The sequence below is a fragment of the Varanus komodoensis genome, unplaced genomic scaffold (genome assembly GCF_004798865.1).
Source record: "Varanus komodoensis strain SLA01 unplaced genomic scaffold, ASM479886v1 scaffold3, whole genome shotgun sequence".
NCBI lineage: Eukaryota > Metazoa > Chordata > Lepidosauria > Squamata > Varanidae > Varanus > Varanus komodoensis.
In genome coordinates this window covers 2822052-2837885 of record NW_025335761.1, presented here as the reverse complement: position 1 = coordinate 2837885, position 15834 = coordinate 2822052, and the positions used below count along the sequence as shown (strand labels likewise).

At 40.9% G+C, this 15834-nt stretch overlaps 1 protein-coding gene across 1 annotated transcript in view; it reads left to right on the top strand.

Moving 5' to 3' along the window:
- The first annotated feature begins 685 nt into the window (after positions 1-685).
- LOC123026375 (actin, alpha cardiac muscle 1-like) overlaps positions 686-15834 on the top strand; it is a 30695-nt gene continuing 15546 nt past the window's right edge. Inside the window, exons 1-4 of the mRNA XM_044435918.1 lie at positions 686-809; positions 5885-6032; positions 7969-8097; positions 14365-14475. Of these exons, the coding sequence (XP_044291853.1) occupies positions 5904-6032; positions 7969-8097; positions 14365-14475 (369 nt within the window). The 5' untranslated portion in view covers positions 686-809; positions 5885-5903. The remainder of the gene's footprint in view (positions 810-5884; positions 6033-7968; positions 8098-14364; positions 14476-15834) is intronic.

Here is a 15834-nt window from a genome sequence, read left to right as displayed (position 1 = left end):
CATTGCCTAATACATCCAATACAGAGTTAGTCGTGCTTAGATTACAGCCACTGAAATCCATGCAATGTAATCCTGACTAATTTAAGCCTCATTCATTTCTGTAGTTCTACTCTAACTGTGAGTAGAACTATAGTTCTCTGGATCCAACACAATGTTTGAGACATCAGGTTAAAAATATGCTGTAGGTCATGCAAACCAACAGTCTGCGAGATTGAACTGAGGTAACATATAATTATCATTTAGGAGGTGGCTTGTTGTTGAATCAGCCCCCATTTTCAGGCATGGAGTCACCCCATCTCAAGATAAGGTGGCTATTTTCTGTCTCTCTACTATAGAAACCTGATAACAACATGTACAGTTTATATGCCAGTACTGTACATGGTAACCTTTCTTTTTGGAGCCAGTGCCTGTTAAATATGAACAGAGCTATTAATAGTTAACTGGGTATTAATGAAATAAATAAAAACTCATGTTCAGGTTCTAGGCAGGGACCTAATCATAATTTAAGCTGAAAAAAAGGAAGTGAGAAAAAGGAGATTGGTGAGTAGAGAAGCAGAGAGGAAGCCATCTGAACAACTTAGAGTGGGATAGTATCCAAGGGTGTCAGAAATTCTGCCCTAATTTATCCAGGCCTTTAAGCTGTTGGTTTGATAAGCATAAGCTGAAAAAAATGTTTCCAAAAATGGCATGGCAGACCTAGGTATTCTATGAACTCCATTCCACAAGCTAATATAAATAATAGAAGGTGAGATAATTTCATTTGGGTTGAGGGAGCTATTGCAAATTTTTGCTATCTTCTGGTGGTTTGGGTAAGTCTGACCCAGATATTGTTTAACCTTTTGTATTTGGTAGAGCAAGGCTTGGTTTCATAAGAAGTGTGAGGAAAGTATCTGGGATTTCTAAACATGCTTAAACAAATTATTCTTTCTAAAAATACAGATGGTCTTTTCTGCTTTTCCTGGTAATCCAGGGCACTCCATTGGAGCAGCTTATTAAATCTTGATTTTGGATGGTCTGGCTGTCATTTGATGATTATCAGAACTTCTTTGAGTATGCAACAGAACCATGCTAGGTGCTATTATTTCACTTGAACACTGCAATGCGTTCAACCAATGTAACTTGAATAGTTCCTCTTGGCTTCAGTATTTTCCATGTAGGTTGATACGGTTTTCCTTTTACATTATTGCCAGAATAAATGCTTCACACCTTCATTTGATTAGGAGTACTGTGCGTCTAAAAACCACTCTGCATGCAAAACCAGTATGAGAATATTTTTGCACATGATAAACAATATGCAACAAAAATTCCTTGTTGCATGAAATATTGTTGCATCCAAAAAGAAATCTGCTCAGCAGTGGACAAAGAGATGGACAGGGAAACAACTCAAATGGTTAAAGATTGAGAGAACAGATACAGTATACCAGCAAAGTGGTGAATCATATTATTTTTCCTATATGCCATAATTACTTTAACTTGGATATAAAATGCCAGATTTAGCCTAGGTTTTCAAACATTACCCTCTTAAGTCATGTCATCTCTAGAAATCATTGAATTCTATCCTGTTTCCACAGGCGAAGAAGTTTTTGTTATTAAAGAAAGGTTTCGTTGCCATTTTAATGTTATATTTTCATGCATTAAATCCAATTTATAATCTACTAAAGAGTGTGGAAATATTGCTTGAAACTTTAAATTACACCATAAGAAACTAGGTGTACAACACAGATTTAACTGCAAAGAAGTCCCATTGTTCAGGGTGAAAGGTTGTGACTATATTCGTTAATGCTGATTTCAGTGGAATTCATTCTGTGTTTAGAATTGCAGCCTTGGGGAGAACTCTGCCATGCAGGAGTGAGCATAGTAGAAATCCATCTATGTCTAGTTGGCTAACATTCTTCTAAATCCTTCAGTGAAACTTCCATCTAGTGGTTATCAATCAGAATCATACACGCACCAGCTTTTTGTTTTTATTTTACTAGAGTAACTACTAACACTAAAATATTAATCTTTAAACAAAATGAAAGAACACACATGCACTACTGATAGTTCTCCCCTGCCCTTTCCTGCTCCCTTATTGAATCATTTGTAATCCTCCAAATATCTTGGGTGTTGCATATGATCAGGAACTTCCTGTTTTGTCTTGGAATTTGCTTTAGGGGACATTTGTGGAAACTTTTTATGAGGGAGTTTTATAATGAGAGTTCACTCTGGCAGCTACGGTAGGCAGAATTGGAGCTAGTCTATATGCATGCTTCATGTGTTATCCTCCCTGTTTAAACATGGCTTGTTGGAGTGTCTACAATTGTCAAGTGTATAGCAGACCTTTCGGCATACCATGTATCCTGCTCCAAACCTAGCTCCAATTCTGCATAATGATATTGGTTTTTGAAGTTTATTTGAGTTCCAGAGCTGTATTTTCCTTATTTTAAGATTGCTTGAATTATTGGGATCAAGATGCCGATGAAAGATTTTTCCAACATTTGGAACAAGACTAGCACATGGTGCAATATGATCTACCTATTGTGGTCTCATTGTGGGCAAACTGTGTTTACTTGAGGTTAAAGTTTAATAGAGTCAGCTCTATTGCTTTTCATGAAGAATTAAAATATGAGATTGAGCAAAGCCTGCAGAGAGATACAAAGTTTCAAATAATATACTTAAAGCACAGTCTTATCTTATGAAAGTTTAGACAGGAAGATATTCTAAAGCTCCCAGCACCCCAGCCAGCCATTCTTTTTTCTGAATACATTAGCATCATTTTACTTCAGATAAACACAATTTCTCCACAATCATAAACTTTAATGTACAGTAGCGCAACCCGGAAGGTACTGTAAGGGCCAAAGAACACCTCAAGGGCATGCGTTCCATTTCATTGGAAAGAGACAATTGCACTAGATGGACTGTTGACCTGATTCTGTTCTTTTTAAAGAACAGAATGAGATCAACAGTCCATCTAGTATGGACTGGTCAACAGTATTGTATGAAAATTTGTCTTCTTGTGAGAAATATTTGTACTAATACTCAATTTTTATGGAAAGTCTTGTGGCAATAGTCTTTTGCATAACTGCACCAGCATTAATAGTTTTCTGGCATGTTCTTAGAGCACCTCTGAAATTTGGGGTAGAAGTTGACAGTGAAATATGCTACCTTTCCTCCTCAGAAACTATTGAATTCTCCTAAAATCAATGGACTGTTTCGCAGAGCTAACAATACATCATTTGGTTGTTGTACAAACTAACTCCATTTAAAATGTGTTTGAAGCGCTTAAAATACATCTTCACTTAGAATAGCTATGTGCATAATTATTCCATTCACATGACATTTATCAATCACTTATCAATCAATCACCTTGTAATCCTGTACAAGGACCATGAGTGGGTTTAGATCTGGCTGGGAATTAAAAGTACTGGCTGTGAGATCCCATCAAGGAAAGCTTGTCACAAAGCTAGCCCAAATGAAGGGAAGCTCTTTGCCTTTACACATTGTACTTAAAGAATCTAAAACAGTAGTCACACGTACATGTTGCCTTTGTCCTGTAGAGTCAGGCCTATCTCACTGTACTTCCCAGAACACTCCTTTTGATGAGAAATTCACAGTTCACAGATATAGAATAGTTCTTGTAAGTGAACACTTAATGGGAGCAGCTGCCATTTCAAAACATTAGCCAACACTTTCTGAAGCTGTCCAGAGTATCTATTTTTAGACCTTTCTTGCTGGGACTGTTTGTATCATCTGGCATAATAGAAACTCTGTATGTAGTGGGGTGGGGGACCACAGTGGCTTATTTCTTTAAATGGCAGTGTGCAACAATGCGTATGTACTTTACAGTCTCAACATGAAACTTTAAAATGTTCCAAACTCACTTTTGTGCAACCTCTTTGGAAAAGCAGAAGCCGATACCTAACATACTCTGCTTACCAAAGTTTACACACACACACACACACACACACACACACACACACACAGAGAGAGAGAGAGAGAGAGAGAGAGAGCACCTACTATAACTTCAGTAATATAATTAAATCTTGAAAATTAGAGATTATAATTTACCATATGAAATTCCCCTCAGTAAGCTGATGATCTGTATCATTTCATTAAGTGCTCAGGAGAATTATACTATGGCTTTGCTTCCCCAAATTTCTGAGGAGAAGAGTCTTACCTCTCTGGTAGAGTATTGTTCAGTCAGTGTTAACCCCCAAACACACACACACACACGGTTTCTGTGGGGAAAAAGTGTACCATTCCTTTTATTAGATTTGCAGCTCCCCAGAGCTTCTTTTTAGTTATCAAAAAATTGAGACTCTTATATTTAGCTGCTATTTATCCCATCTAGTTTTACCCTTAAAATAAACAGCATTATATTTTCTTCAAGTGTGCAAGTACTTACCTTCACACCATGGTAACACTCCCCAACTTTAGGGATCATATTTTCAAGGGGAAAGTGGGCTGCAGAAGAATAGAGGATCAGCAAAAATTGCCTTCTCCTGTCACCACATGCAGAAGCACCCTGAGACTGGTTACAAGATTGTGGATCTCTGGAATTTTCCATCTTAGGAAAAGGTAGCAAAGGCCAAACTCAAGATATCTCATGAAAATGTTGTATTTGACAGGAATGTCATTGGGTTTTGAGACCAACCATATTAGAAGCCATTGCTTCAGAAGGATTGATAACTTGAATTATACTTTTGGCAGTAATGGATATATTATTAGTATTACTTATTTCACTTGAATGCAACAACAGCAAATAAAACAATTCCATATAAACATTACATAAAATCAATAAAGTAGCGCAATAAAAGCTATAAAATAAATATTCACTAAATAAAATATTTAAGCAATCAAATTGCAACACTCATTTAAATAGAACTGTGTGGCACCTAAAATTCTAATGTGGCAGCAGCAGCAATTAAAGCCAGTATAATAAATCAATATAAAATCAACCCACTGACTCTGACATATTTGTGAATAAGAAATGTTTTCAATTGGCATCTGAACTAGACGAGACAAGATGCCAGGTGGATCTCAATAGGAAGCATGTTCCACAAGTGGATCACTATTGCCGAAAAGGCCCTTCTAGTCTTCTCCCCCCTTACTTCATTGTGGGGAGGAATTCAAAGAAGGGCCTCGGATTAAGACCTCAGTGATCAGGCTGGGACATATGGAGATATGCATTCCTTCAGATATCCTGCCCCCAACTTGTTTAGGCTTTGAATGTTATCGTAAGTACTTTGAATTGGCCTTGGATGGCAACTGGCAGCCAATGTAGCCTGCACAGGACTGGCATGATGTGTTCATGAAAGCTGGTCCTCATTAGCAGGCATGCTGCCCTATTCTGGACTAGTTGCAGTGTCCGGACTGTTTTCAAAAGTAGCCCCACATTACAGTAATCAGGGCAGCTTAGTAGTAGCAAGACTCCACTCATCCAGGTAGGGATGCAGCTGATAAACCAGCCTAAGCTGGCAGAATGACCTCCTGTCTACCAATTCCATCTGAGAAGCAAGTGGCAACCTGGGATCTAGGAGCTCTCCAAGGCTGTGAAACTTGTCCTTTAGGGGGAGCACAAACCCATCCAGAACAACTTGGAAATTCCGCAGTTGGACAAAAGCATTTCCCACTAACAGTACCGCCATCTTGTCTAGACTGAGCTTCCACTTATTGGCCCATGTCTAGTCTATTACTAAGCCCAGGCACTGGTTACGAACAGTCACTGCCTCACCTGGATCAGATGAAAACAAGATAGTCATGTATTTGCTGACTTTACTAACCAGAGACCTTATTATATGATTCACTGTTTATTTTTCTAAATTAAATAAATAAATTAAATACTGCAGTTTAAGTTACTCCCTACTAATCCAGATCTACTTTTCCCTAAACTGTATTTTCTCAGCCTCGGACTGTGAAGAGCCATGTGTGATGACGAGGAAACCACAGCTCTTGTTTGTGACAACGGCTCTGGGCTTTGCAAAGCAGGATTCGCAGGAGATGATGCTCCTCGGGCTGTTTTTCCATCAATAGTTGGACGACCTCGACACCAAGTTAGTTTTTCCAAAACATGCAACGGCCACTCTCCAGAAAACACCATTAACTCTGCATATGCAGCATGTGCAAGCCAACTTTGAATTACATGGGGTTTCAAAATAGTCTGGCATGTGCAGAAAGGGCCTGTCTGATGTTCAAAGGGAGGAAAAATGTTGGATGCACATTCATTCATTCATTCATTCAAACATTTTATATACTGTTCTCTCAACACATTGCTTTCAGAAAAGTTTACAGATGGTAACCAACATTAAAACAAATAACAATTATCCATATAATCCATACAAAATACAAAGAAATATTTAAAAATAACAACCATAACAACGAGTCAAATGATGGTATATTAAACCAGAGCAGCCAATCATTATTAAAATCTAATATAAAATCAAACCTCTAATCAAAAGTAATGAGATAATAAAAAGGGCTGAACCTGATGCTGAAATGCATAAGGTGTATGTCCTTCAGGTGTTGGTTCCAAAAATGGTGGGCCACTACTGAAAAGGCCCTTCCCCTCATAGCCACCTTCCTTGCCTGCTTTAAAGGTGGCTTTTGGAAAGGGCCTCCATTGAAGATCTTAGGGTCTGGGTCGGTATTATAGAATAGTAGAGTTGGAAGGAACTATTGGGTCCAATCCCCTGCTGTTGCAGGTCACCAATTTATACCATCCCACTCAGATGACTGTCCAGTTTCTTTTTGAATGTCTTTAATGTGCGAGCCCATGACCTCTCTAGGCAAATGGTATACAGAGAAAAAAGGTGTTCCTTAAGATATCCAAGTCCTAAGCCATTTAGGGTTTTATATCAGGGCTTAGTATGAGCACACTGAAGCAGGCCTGAACTTCAATTGGTAGCCAATGCATTGATAAAGAACAGGGCATAAATGCTCGTGTTGGCCTGTCCCCATCAGCAGTTGGGTTGCTCTGTTCTGCACCAACTGAAGTTTTCGGGCCAATTTCAAGGGCAGCCCAATGTTAAGTGCATTGCAATAATCTAGGTGTGAGTGATAAATAATCTAGATGTGTGATAAATCAGCTGCAGCTGATAAAAGGTACTCTTGGCCACGTATGTCACCTGGTGTTCCAGGGACAGTTCTGGGTCCAGGAGCACTCTCAAACTCCACACTCTGTCCTTTAGTGAGAGTGCAACCTCATCCAGGACAGGGCCGATATCCTCCCTCTGGCCTGGGGTTCCACATATCTATAGCACCTCTGTCTCGTCTGGATTAAATTTCAGTCTGTCGGCTCTCATCCAGTTCATCACCCCAGTCAGGCACCCATTCCTCCCAGTCCTTTTCCAGTGTGACCACAAAGAGGAATTCAGAAGTTTTCACTTTCATTTTATATTAAATGCAGCTGACATATGGTCCAAAGCTGGGCAAACTGTGATTAATCTTAATTATGGTTTGTTGAAATAACCCAATGGTGGACCAACCAAGGTCCACAACTCTCAGTCCATTTCCCAGACCCTGGAAATCTCATTCATGGGAGGACAGGTCAGCTCCATATTTGTTATCCTTATTATCCTGAATAAGGCATTCTTATTCAGAAAGTGTTGGCTTTTTAAATGATGTGTTTGTTCTACAGTCAACATTAAGCCCTTTAGGCACTGCTGTTTTTAATAGGAGAGTTAGCAATTCTACACATGTTTATTTGGAAGCATATCCCACTGTGTTCAGTAGCACTTCTTCCAGAGAAGAGAATCAGATTTTAGCAGCTACAATATAATGTACACTTGCCTGGGAGTAGGTGCTATAGTTGAACATAGTGCGTAAGATTGTACTAGTAGCCCTGAATTACAGTCTGGATCAGCATCTAAAATTTAATTTCACTGCATAAGGATAATAATGAAATGACAATAGAGGGCATATTACACAAATATTTGCAGTGTAATACTAAAACTGATGTTTCTCTTTTCTTTTGATTGCTTAATTTTCCAGGGTGTTATGGTAGGGATGGGCCAAAAGGATAGTTATGTTGGGGATGAAGCACAGAGTAAAAGAGGAATTCTGACTCTGAAATATCCCATTGAGCATGGGATTATCACGAACTGGGATGACATGGAAAAGGTAAGTGGAATTTGTTTGCCCCTTCATATTTGTGATAACTTGCTGCTTAGAAAATGTGTACAGAAAGCATACAATAACATTGCTGACAATGAGTTTTAATTCCTTTTTACAAGGAGCAGATCAGAATTTCCCCAGGTACAGTCACCTGCATAGGAACCACTTCCATGTGGTGTGATCTGCTCCGTGAACAGTGCAACCACATGGAAGGAGCCATTTGCATCATCCTTTTCCATCTAAATGGAACCTGTTGTGAGTTGGGTTTTCTTCCCTTTGCACATTCAAGGCAAAAGACAGTTCCTCTGCAAAAGCTCTTTATTTGCCAGATTATATCCAATACACGCAGGCACTGCGGAATATATCTCTGAGCATGGGCAGAGCAAATTGTTGAACTGAATCTAGCAGCCCTCCTTTTGAGTCTGTCTGGACTCAATCCCTTTGTGAGGGCCCTTTCAAAAGTGAGCGTGCCTTTCTGCTGTACACCTACCCTCTAGCCCTCCTCTCCCAACCCTGTGTCATGGGGTCAAGAGTAAGACCAGCTTCGTCTGGCTCTAAGAGCGCCTCTCCCATGCCCCACCCAACAGTTGTACATCTTGGTTATTCTTGGAGCCTGCCTGAGGACTTGGTGAGGATGCTTTTCTCATCTCAGCATCCGGAGCCCCGCATTTCCAGGCCCCCTCTGCTGCCTCCTCCTCCTCTGAGTCCAAATGGAAATGTATGCCAAGGGCAACCACTTCTCTCCTTCCCAACAGCAACTTCCTTCCTAGCAATGTGCTCTTTGAGGAACAAGTTCAGTAATAGGCAACCAATGTGTTGCATTATTTACACATGTTCCTTGCAGTGCAGAATCTCACACATCACAAAAATGGCTCCCATGCTCCTGCTTATGTACATGAGATGTCAATGGTGCTATATGTCCCAGAGAGCAAAGGGAAATGGCTTTGCCTAGACTTCTCTACTGCTCTATGAGGAAGCAAAGTCCTGGGAAGAAAGCAAGGCACAGGGGGAATGATGAAGAATAGCTGCAAGCAAAAACCTCTTTTTGCTTAGAACAGAAGCTTTTATTGAAGTCCATACTTACTACATGGCCTCCTGCTGTCAAAGATACTTTGCTTGCCTGGCTTGCTATGTTGCAGTTCATTGCTTTGCACAAAGTCTGGACATGGAACAAAATTAAATCCTCACCTCCTGGTCCAAGGCCTGAGAGCTTCTTAATGCTTATGGCATACACTGGCATTTCTCCATACACCTATCCTTATGGCATGCCTAGTTTGTTTTTTCAGTAGAAAGACTCCAATATTTCCTGTGCTTAAATGGTTTGTTGGGGAAAACTCCACCCTTCAACCTCTAGATGGAAGCAGAGCTTTTCCATACAATACTTGCTGTGTTTCATTTTGCTCCTTCATGGAACACAGGCCTAATTTTCCCCAGTGAATCTCAATAATTTATCCTGATTATTCCTTACATATCTGTGTGTGTGTTTTGGTGGGGGGGGGGCATGCAGCCCTGCAGTTCAACGGCAGCATCTGTGATCTGTTCTTCTCTGTGCTCTCTTGATGCCTTGTGCCTCCAGTTGCCAGCTGTGCCAATCCAAGGATCACGCCAAACCAGATAGCATGTGATGAGAACATTGCCCTGCTGCTCATCTGTCAGTTCCTTTGCCCATTTGCCTCCCTCATCTGGTGGGCGAGCAAGACTTGAGCTTTGTTAAGTCCCTCTGCACTCCAGCTGCCCACTGCAGCTAGGTAATTGCAGACTCTGGGTGCCGTGGTCTTACGGTGCTGGTGATGTGGGCTTTAGAAACCCATGCATGTTGCTCCAGTTGTAAAGCACTCATGAATAAAAGAAAAGTCTGACAGGAAGACTCTATCGAGGCTCTGTCTAGCCCAGCATCTATTCACAAGGTGGCCAACTATATGACCACTGGAAAGCTGCAAGAAGGACTGGAGTGTAATAACTTTCTTTCCCCCAAGTTCCCCAGCAACTGGTGCACATAAGCATACAGCTTCTGGTAATGAAGGTAGCATAAACTAGGTACCCAACTGTTCTCCATTACTATATCCAATTAATCCTTTTAAAGACATTCAAATTGGTGGCCATGGCATGTACTAATCCTCATCTTCCCACAGCACCCTTTTCATGTTTTAATGCTGTTTTTACATTCCTGATACCTCACAGAAAACAAACATTTATTTAAAACTGTTTGTCTAACCAGATTAACAAAAAAGGAATGGTTGGAACATGTGCAATTTTGCATTTTAAATTCACCCCGAATGTGGCACTATCACAACTCTAGGAATAAAATGAAGTTTGATTCTGCTGCTCTGATTTTAAATGTCCTAACTTGTGGAGGATAGGATATTTAAAATTTTTACATAATATATGATGTGACAATCACCCGCTACCTTTAATAATTATAATGTATAATACCCTGACTATAAGAAGAAAGGGATCTGCAGGGCTAGTTTCAGCTTGACCATGAAGGCTCGGATGCTGCACCATTCGTTGCTCTCTGAGCAGCTCAGGGGCCTGAAGTGTGGATCCAAGGTCCAGCTCTGGCTGTGCCATGAAGCATCCAAGCAGGGATAACTCCAAGAGTGGAAGTATCTCCTTGGAATGAAGCAGCTATAGAGTCATGGAGTTGTTTGTGATACATGACATATTGATGTACACATACAACTTGAGCATAAAGTAGAGTCTTACAGCAGGACTTGGTGAGGATGGTTGCTGGCATGGTTAAGAAGCCACTGGGAACTTTAAAACCCCCCATGGTTTCCAGGCGGGTTATTAGTCACACCAGCAATCTACCTACACCACATTTGGATTATATGCAACTAGCTTGCTTATGACTTGCATATTCAAAGGCTTCCAGCATGCCTGTGGTGATCATGGCGAACGTAGCCTCTGGCTTAGCTGCAACTCAGTTTCCCTCAAAAACAAAACCAGTTTCTCCATAAAAGACCTGATCATAACATATCCTTCAGGGTGGAGAGACACTAAGGCCTGATTCCCAAAGGACCTTCTACTTCCAGAAGAGTCTAGCTATGTGGAGTAATCTCTTTAGCAAAAGGAAAGATAAGAGTCATAGGAATTCAGAAATCCAAACCTGATCAGCAAGTTTAACCACTGAAGTACTTAAACCTTTCCTTGTTACAAGTTCAGGGTTAGGAGGGATTTCCAGGAGGAGTCCAGACCAACCCCAAACCTCATCACTGCTTTTGCCTTCTGCTAATATCAGCCCGCATCTGCTGCTGCTGCTGCTGCAGTAACAACATGGGCCATGTTCCACAGAAGCTTGAGGGGCTGTGTCCAGATTCACCACACAAGGTCCTGTGGTGGTGGATGGGGCTGCAATCCATTATCTCCTGCCATCTGAGTCACACAGCTCCTATGCCAGGCTTACTGTGGGTCTAGACAGGAGTATGCCATAGGCGTTTGCTGGTGACTACGTGCAAAGATTGTGTGGTGCTGGCGGCAGTGAACTTTCACTCTTGCATCTGCTGAATTATGAAAGCACAGACACCATCTTTCTTTTCATGCCTCATACCCCAGCTCTTATGTTCCATCCCACTCTTACATTATATTCGTCTTTTCCACCGGAACTGTAATAAGTTCTCATTCTCCACAGAAATTAAATTTAACTGCATTTCCACAATTCAATCTTCCATCCCTTGTCGCCTTCCGCTCCTCTGTTTTACTTCTCATTCTCTGCAAAGTGCCCATCAGTACTGATGGGTCTTCTTCTTCTAGTGCTGATCTTCCATCAGGAATGCTCATGATTATGTAGGCAAAATGACACCACCCACACACAACAGGGAGGAATCAGCAGATACAGAGAAACTCTGAGGTTTGCAGAAGTGCCACCAATATTTGGGAAATAACTCAGGAGTGAAGGATTCTAGAACAGCCCAGTTAGGCATGGAATGTGAACTGAGTAGAGCAAGTTTAAAAAAAAAAAGTACAATTGGAGGTGGGGGAATGGAGTGGTTGGAACCCTGAACAGAAGCTCTCTACTTTGAACAGAACCCTGAACAGAAGCTCTCTACTTTGAACAGAAGCACCCTACGTCCCACTATGCACTTACCATTCCTTATCCATGGTTGTTTGTAGGGTCTTTGGAAGATGTAGTGGGCCTCCAATGTCACTTCTATGCCTAGCCAGCACTCTCAGCAATTTTTTTTTTAAAAAGCAGAGCAAATGCAGCATTTAATTGTAAAAGTGAAAGAAATCAGGATTTCCATTTGTGTTACCTGCATTACGCCTCTATGTCACAGCACCACCTAGAGGTTATGTAGAGGAAAAGCAGGAAAGCAAAAGTTCTTCGTGTTGTGTTTGGTTCTCAGTTCTGAGTAACTCAGTTGAATACAATGAAATGCATTTATATGAAATGTAAAGTATAAGGGAAAGTGTATGCAGCAGATTAACAGCCTAATGTAGAATAGCTTATAACCAAATATACCGCAGGGTTTTATTTTTGAGCTGGGTTTGGAAAAGGCAAGCACATAGAAACAGGGAGCAGCACTGATGCAACAGAAAAACTCTTCCTTTATTGAAGGAAAAATAGTCTGAGATCCAGGATGAGCAAACGAGCGCTTGCCGATGGTAGGGGCATGCACAGACATGCACAAATGACTGCACTGTGACCATAACTGTTGCAGGCTTTACATTCTTGCGTGTGTGCATATTCCTTTATTACTGCATGGGGTACGGCCAGTCTCAGTGAGCCGTCAGAAACAGAATGCATGGACAGTGAAACACATGAAATGAAACGAAACGAAGCATTCCCCAGCTCACATGCTTCAGTTCGCAATATTCAAATTGGGGCTGCTCCACTTCCAGTGAGCATCCACTTAGGGCAGCCTGCAAATGTTAATGCACTCATACGTACTGCACATTTAATGTAAGAAGGGAGAAAGCACAGAAATGGGGCATTCTCTTCATGAATGTCTAATGGGAATGTTCATATGGCTGGAAAATCATTCACAGTGTCTTCTTACATTTTAATTTTAAGCATTTGAGGACTCTATGACTATGGAAACAAAACTGATCTCTCTTTGGTGTACATAGGATCAAACTAATTAGTGCCAGAACTAAGACTAGTCAGTTATTAAAGGCTTTATATGGTGGGAACAGAGATATCTTGATTTAGTATCTAAAACATGTCAGTCGAGTCAGCCCAGATTTCTCATTCTTATAAAAATTCAAAGGTTTTCTAGAGAAATTTCTGGGATGAAAGCAGGAGTCAAGAAACAAACAGCCTCTGAAGCAGGCTCAGCTCCATTTGCTGCCTGAGGTGGAGCTGCAAATGGTGCCCATTTCTCAAGCTGAGGTGCATAGTAGTCAAGCTCAGTCAAGTTACTTTGGCACCTGAAGCAGAGAATACAATCAAACTTGTTTGTCCTTCCTGATTGCCCAGATCAGCTACAGAGGTGGCTGCCTCCTTCTTCCTAATGATAGGACTGGTCCTGCAGGTTCATAACCTCAGCATACAAGCAGATGACTGCTCACTTCAATGCCACCCCCGAATCAAAGTTCCTCAGCAAGTAGAAAGAACATTAGGGAGAAGCTGCTGACCTGGCCTCTGTGCTGTGCTAACACTCCATATGCAGGATTATTTCCATCTTCTTCCTCATTATTATCAATCACTTTTTGATAAAAAAAATTATCAGATCAATGGATTTGAAAGTTATCCAGCCCATGATGGCTGACCTTTATGCATGCGCTTTCTCCATTGTTCAATATATATAAATATATTAGTATTTCTTGCACATTTGGATACTTTCTTTTACAGAATCACTCAGTTCTGAGTAACTCAGTTGAATACAGTGAAATGCATTTATATGAAAGTCAGTATTTGACAACTTGTGAATTGTTGCTGGATCCCTAGTGTCAGGTTTAGTATGGGGTCAGACACTGCATATAGTTCTCATAAAAACTCCAATCACTTTATCTCACACTAACAGACTTGTTACTCATTCTAAACTTTGTCAAGATGTTTCCACAACTGATAGAAAGCTAAAACTTCAGATGTTTCCACAACTGATAGAAAGCTAATACCTCAGATGTTTCCACAAATGATAGAAAGCTAAATCTTCAGATCCCAGCTGGAACAAAGTCATGTCTCTAACAGAACAATTCCATGCATGAATAAATTATTTTGCATTCATTACGTTATAGCCATTCTTTTGCTTGGAATTCAAATATTATTTCAGTTCCGCACTCATGCTTCCAAACATTGCCTATTTACCACATGGCATCTGTCCCTCTTAGATTTGGCATCATTCCTTCTACAATGAACTTCGCATCGCTCCAGAGGAGCACCCCGTGCTGTTGACTGAAGCGCCTTTGAACCCCAAGGCTAACCGAGAGAAAATGACTCAGGTGATGATTTGGGTGTTGCTTCTTTCAAGGTTGTGCTGTTTTCCTTCTCAAGAAGAAAACAACCATGGCAGCAATAATAGAAAAGTGAGAACATTGCAGTATTCACAGATAATGGCAGCTTTGTGGAAGTCAGTGGCACAAGAGTGCCGTATATTCTCCCAGTCTCCTCTAACTCCTTCTTCCGAAATGTCTCTAGAGCATCCTCCTGAATGCTAACTTGGATGTAGTTCCTACTGCCTCCTTTGCAAGGGCTAAAGTGCTGAAGAGTACTTGGGTTCTGTTAGGTTGTATAGCATTTACTATGCAGCCTGTTGAGATTAGGCAGATGATACTGATAGTGATAATGATGATGATGATAATAATAATTTAAAAAGTGGCAGCGTCAGAGTTAATGTCCTCCTGAAAACAATGTTATTCTTAACCTTTCTCTTGCCAACCTATGTCATTATTGTTTCTCACTCTAGTGCTGAGGAAATGGTTTTGTGAATTCTGCCAAAGAGCAATTTCACAGTTTTGCAGCACAAATGATTCCAGATAAGTAAGACCTATCACTCTTCAGAAGTGAAAAGTGAGAATGAAATACTAGTCATCCACTTTTGCTCAGAAAAGAATATACTGCTGAGCTGCTCATTTCTGAGGGGCTGCAAATTAACACATTCAGAGGCTATATCTGAAAAGAGACAGTTGAGCTGTGTCAGGAAGAAGCCAAAGGTATTAAAACTAAAATAAAAGAAGTTCCATAAAAGCCAGTAGCAAGTCCAATATTCTGCAGCTTTAAACAACCTGAAATTTTGTTACCATGGAAACAAAAACAAAGAAATAAACTTGTTTCCATGAATTATGCAAATATTAATTAGCTTACATGTTTTGCTTGGGTTGCATGATTTGCAGGTTTGGGAGTGAAGAGTTTGGGAACATCTATAGCAGGGGTCCTCAAACTTTCTGAGCAGAGAGCCAGTTGAAAGGTGCCAGTGGTGGGTGCTGGCTGCCAAGGCGGTGTGGTCGGGGGGTGTGGGCTGGGATGGGGGGTTGCATGTGCGCGCGCGGTGAGGCAGGGGCGTGCATGCACAGAGATCATTTTCTCCAGTGAGTCCAAAACAATCTCCTTGCGAGCAAGCTGGCGCCTCACATGAGCGTGTGTGCATGCACATGCGGCAAATCCAAAACCTCTATGGCAGGCCGGATAAATGAACAAGGTGGAGTAGATATGGCCTACAGGCCGTAGTTTGAGGACCCATGATCTATAGCTTTACATTCCATTTCCTTCGGCAAGAACTTTGGAGATTTTACACCTATGGAACATGATATTACCAGTTTTTGGATCTCCAGATGTTGTTGGATGAAAGCTCCTATTTTCCC